This window comes from Austrofundulus limnaeus, unplaced genomic scaffold (genome assembly GCF_001266775.1).
Source record: "Austrofundulus limnaeus strain Quisiro unplaced genomic scaffold, Austrofundulus_limnaeus-1.0 Scaffold29, whole genome shotgun sequence".
NCBI lineage: Eukaryota > Metazoa > Chordata > Actinopteri > Cyprinodontiformes > Rivulidae > Austrofundulus > Austrofundulus limnaeus.
The window spans coordinates 1,793,774-1,796,984 of NW_013952431.1; the positions used below are offsets into that span (position 1 = coordinate 1,793,774).

The 3,211-nt window shown below is 38.9% G+C and overlaps 2 protein-coding genes across 3 annotated transcripts in view; one reads left to right on the forward strand and one right to left on the reverse strand.

Annotated features, from left to right (window-relative positions):
* The window catches only part of psph (phosphoserine phosphatase), a 5,879-nt gene extending 4,179 nt beyond the window's left edge, over positions 1 to 1,700 (forward strand). For both annotated transcript variants that reach the window (XM_014005294.1, XM_014005293.1), the window contains exons 4-6: positions 669 to 814; positions 895 to 1,043; positions 1,123 to 1,700. In XM_014005294.1, the coding sequence (XP_013860748.1) occupies positions 669 to 814; positions 895 to 1,043; positions 1,123 to 1,233 (406 nt within the window). In that variant the 3' untranslated portion in view covers positions 1,234 to 1,700. The remainder of the gene's footprint in view (positions 1 to 668; positions 815 to 894; positions 1,044 to 1,122) is intronic.
* nipsnap2 (nipsnap homolog 2) overlaps positions 1,620 to 3,211 on the reverse strand; it is a 6,816-nt gene continuing 5,224 nt past the window's right edge. The window contains exons 9-10 of the mRNA XM_014005292.1: positions 2,637 to 2,720; positions 1,620 to 2,554 (exon numbers count right to left, since the gene is read on the reverse strand). Coding sequence (XP_013860746.1) covers positions 2,490 to 2,554; positions 2,637 to 2,720 — 149 coding nt within the window. The 3' untranslated portion in view covers positions 1,620 to 2,489. The remainder of the gene's footprint in view (positions 2,555 to 2,636; positions 2,721 to 3,211) is intronic.

The window sequence follows — 3,211 nt, forward strand, 5'->3', positions numbered from 1 at the left end:
ACATGGACTTTATAAGATTATTTTAGTTTTAAACTGTTACATTATGTTCTGCTCAGATCACATTGAGCTAAATAAGATCAAATCTGCTGACTTGTTTTGTGAAATGAGACGTTTTCCTGTTTHTCTTCTGTTAATAAATCCATAACACAGATTTTCTGACATTAAAGATTAGATAAATAAACTGTAAAATATTATTAATAATTGGGTTAATATTATTATTAATCGTTTTTATGATTTCTACATCAATCCTCTTTTTCTGCTCTGTTGTCAACATGTACAGTAATAATAAATCCAGACTCTTGACCGTTTAGCGTTAGCCGTTAGCTTCACCAGCCGAACACATGGTGACGTGGTTTCTGCGCACTCCAAGCTGTTCTATATAAACTTGCTTCACACCTAATAGCTGAGTTTTCATGTTCCTGCATGCTTTCTAATTTAACTGTTTGTYGAGTTACACCATTGAAAATGTCCTTATCAGAGCAACTGACCTTTCATCCCTTCACAATCATCTATAAACTTAATAGACACATACCTACTTAGGATTGTTGTGTGAGGGAATTCATGCTTTGGATTTCGATTACTCTGACATGTTACCGATGAGTTCAGTTTTCATTCGGTCGATGTTTCTTACTCAGAGTGATTTAAAATTTATTTTATTTTAATTTCAGGGAGCTTGTGGAGCACCTGCATGAACACAACATACGGGTATTCCTCATTTCAGGGGGGTTTCGTTGTATCGTCGAACACGTGGCCACTCAGCTGAATATTCCTTTGCATCACGTCTACGCCAACCGGCTCAAGTTCTACTTCAACGGTGAGTGGTAGCACGTCTGATACATCTCTGTTCTCCTTCTCCCTGCGCTGTCTGAGCTGTTTGCGCCTGCCCATCTGCAGGGGAGTATGCTGGTTTCGATGAAACGCAGCCTACAGCTGAGAGCGGCGGCAAAGGAAAGGTAATCAGCATGTTGAAGGAGCAATACGGCTTCAAGACGGTGGTGATGATCGGAGACGGAGCCACGGACCTGGAGGCCTGTCCTCCGGCTGTGAGTAAAAATCGTTTTAATCAGTTTTGTCGTATTTTAGCKGTGTTTTTGATGGTAATGTGCAATCTCTCCCCCTCAGAGCGCTTTCATTGGGTTTGGCGGGAACGTCATCAGGACTCAGGTGAAAGAGAGGTCCTCGTGGTACGTGACGAGCTTCGAGGAGCTAATTAAGGAACTGGAGAAGATTTAAAAATCACTGGGGTGGGGGGGGGGAGTTCTGTTACTAACTTAACATTTTATATTTGCACCCAAAGGCGTGCCGCTGGTGGTTTTGTTACCCATCGCCCGCTTTTCTTTAGAGTTGAATAGATTTTTATAAAAGAAACTGTTTACACTAGTCAAACATCATGGGGTGTTGCCCTGTTGATTTTTATAACACACTTAAAATAACAAAAAAATGTCTACATGGAAATTACGATTTTAGTGTTTCTTTTGCACTTTTTACAYCCAAACCTCATGCTAACCTGAAGGTATTGTTAAGGCATGTGCAATGAGCGATAGTTATTTTAGAAATGTGTTCTGTACTAAGAGCTGTGCAGCGACTTCAGTCATTAAAGATGACAACRTGCTACAAAGGATGTCTGAGGAACTTTATTATCTTTCTTTACCGTCTTTGAACATTTTTTCCTGTTCAACAAAATAAAAAAGATAAATGACGTTCCCTTGGTTCTTACAGTACGAAGCATGACGACTGTCCACCTATCCGCTTCACTCATTGATTTATACACCAGTTTTCACCTGCTGGATTAAAAAATTTTCATTTTAAAACCAGGCATGCTGTCATGAGAAAAAAGAAGTACAAACACAGCACCGGGAAACTTTACACATCACTTCAACAAGGAACATAAAGAAGAAACAGTGTTTATAATCAACTGCAAATATAAAATGGTATCCGTAACATCTCGTACTTTCATCTGGAGTGGCAACATTTTTGAAACTAAACATTATTTTTTTTATCTTGATCAGCAGTGACGCAACTCCCGAGCTCCTTAACCACATCGAAACACTACCCGCTTTATTTTTCTATTAAATAAATAAACGCTGTTACTACTGTCCTCCAATACGCTCTGCAGCTTGTAAGTTTATTTTATGTAGTAACTTTGGTTTGTTGCAAAATTGATGGTAAACTCTCCTCTTGGGCCCAGTTATGACGCGGCACGCAAAGCTGCACATGCCGACCGTCACAAGGTTTTAAGCTTGTTCGAATTCCCTCGCCCTCAAAAACAGGAAAAAGTTGTGCGTGTCAGGAGCGTGCTACCTTTGTAACATGAATTCTAATCGCAGATGTGTAACATTTATTGTTGCCTCCTTTGTCTAGGTGGAATAAAGCAAATAAAAACAATTTTTTAAAAAGAGGTGTGTGTTGTTTGGTAGCACTGACAGGTTGGACCCATGGCGGCGACTCTCAGGTTGGATGTAACATTCATAAAACGTGACTGGCTTGTTTCACTTCAGCGGGGACGCCTTTGTTGGGATCATGATCCTCGAATCCATGCGCTGAATGAGTGGCACTGAGGGACAGAGTTGATTTAGGTACTGCTTAGTCCTTTTTATTTCATATGCATTAAAAATATCAAGATTTATTTTCCTCACCTGTGTAATAAACCACCTCGTGCCAGCCCTCCTGCTGCCAGACAGCGTTCCTGGTGTCCTCTCGGGACTGAAGGTCTTTGTAAGCTGCAAACAAATCAAACCCAAAGCTCAGTCTGGTTTTTGACATTTTTACAGCAATAAAAATTGTAAAATCAAACCCAAATACATTCATAAATACTCTTAGTTCTTTACATCTGCCGTTATATTGACTTTAATATACAATCATAATTATAAATTAGTTTTATTCATATTTTACACTTTCATAGTAAAAGTCCTCATTGTTGCTGTAAGTTGGAATGACTGGAAGCATAATATAATCACTGTTTAGACCAGGGGTGGGCAATCCTGGTCCTCGAGGGCCGCAGCCCTACAGGTTTTATTTTTTTCTCTGCTCAAACACACCTGATTTGAATAAATTGGTGATTATCAGGCTTCTGCAGTAGGGAGGACCGAAACTGACATAATTAAAAATAAAAGTGGAAATATATAAATTGACTGATAAATAAATACTTAAAGTGCACCAATATAATTCAAAAAGGAGAATTTTATTTAAAGTATATATATATAAATATATA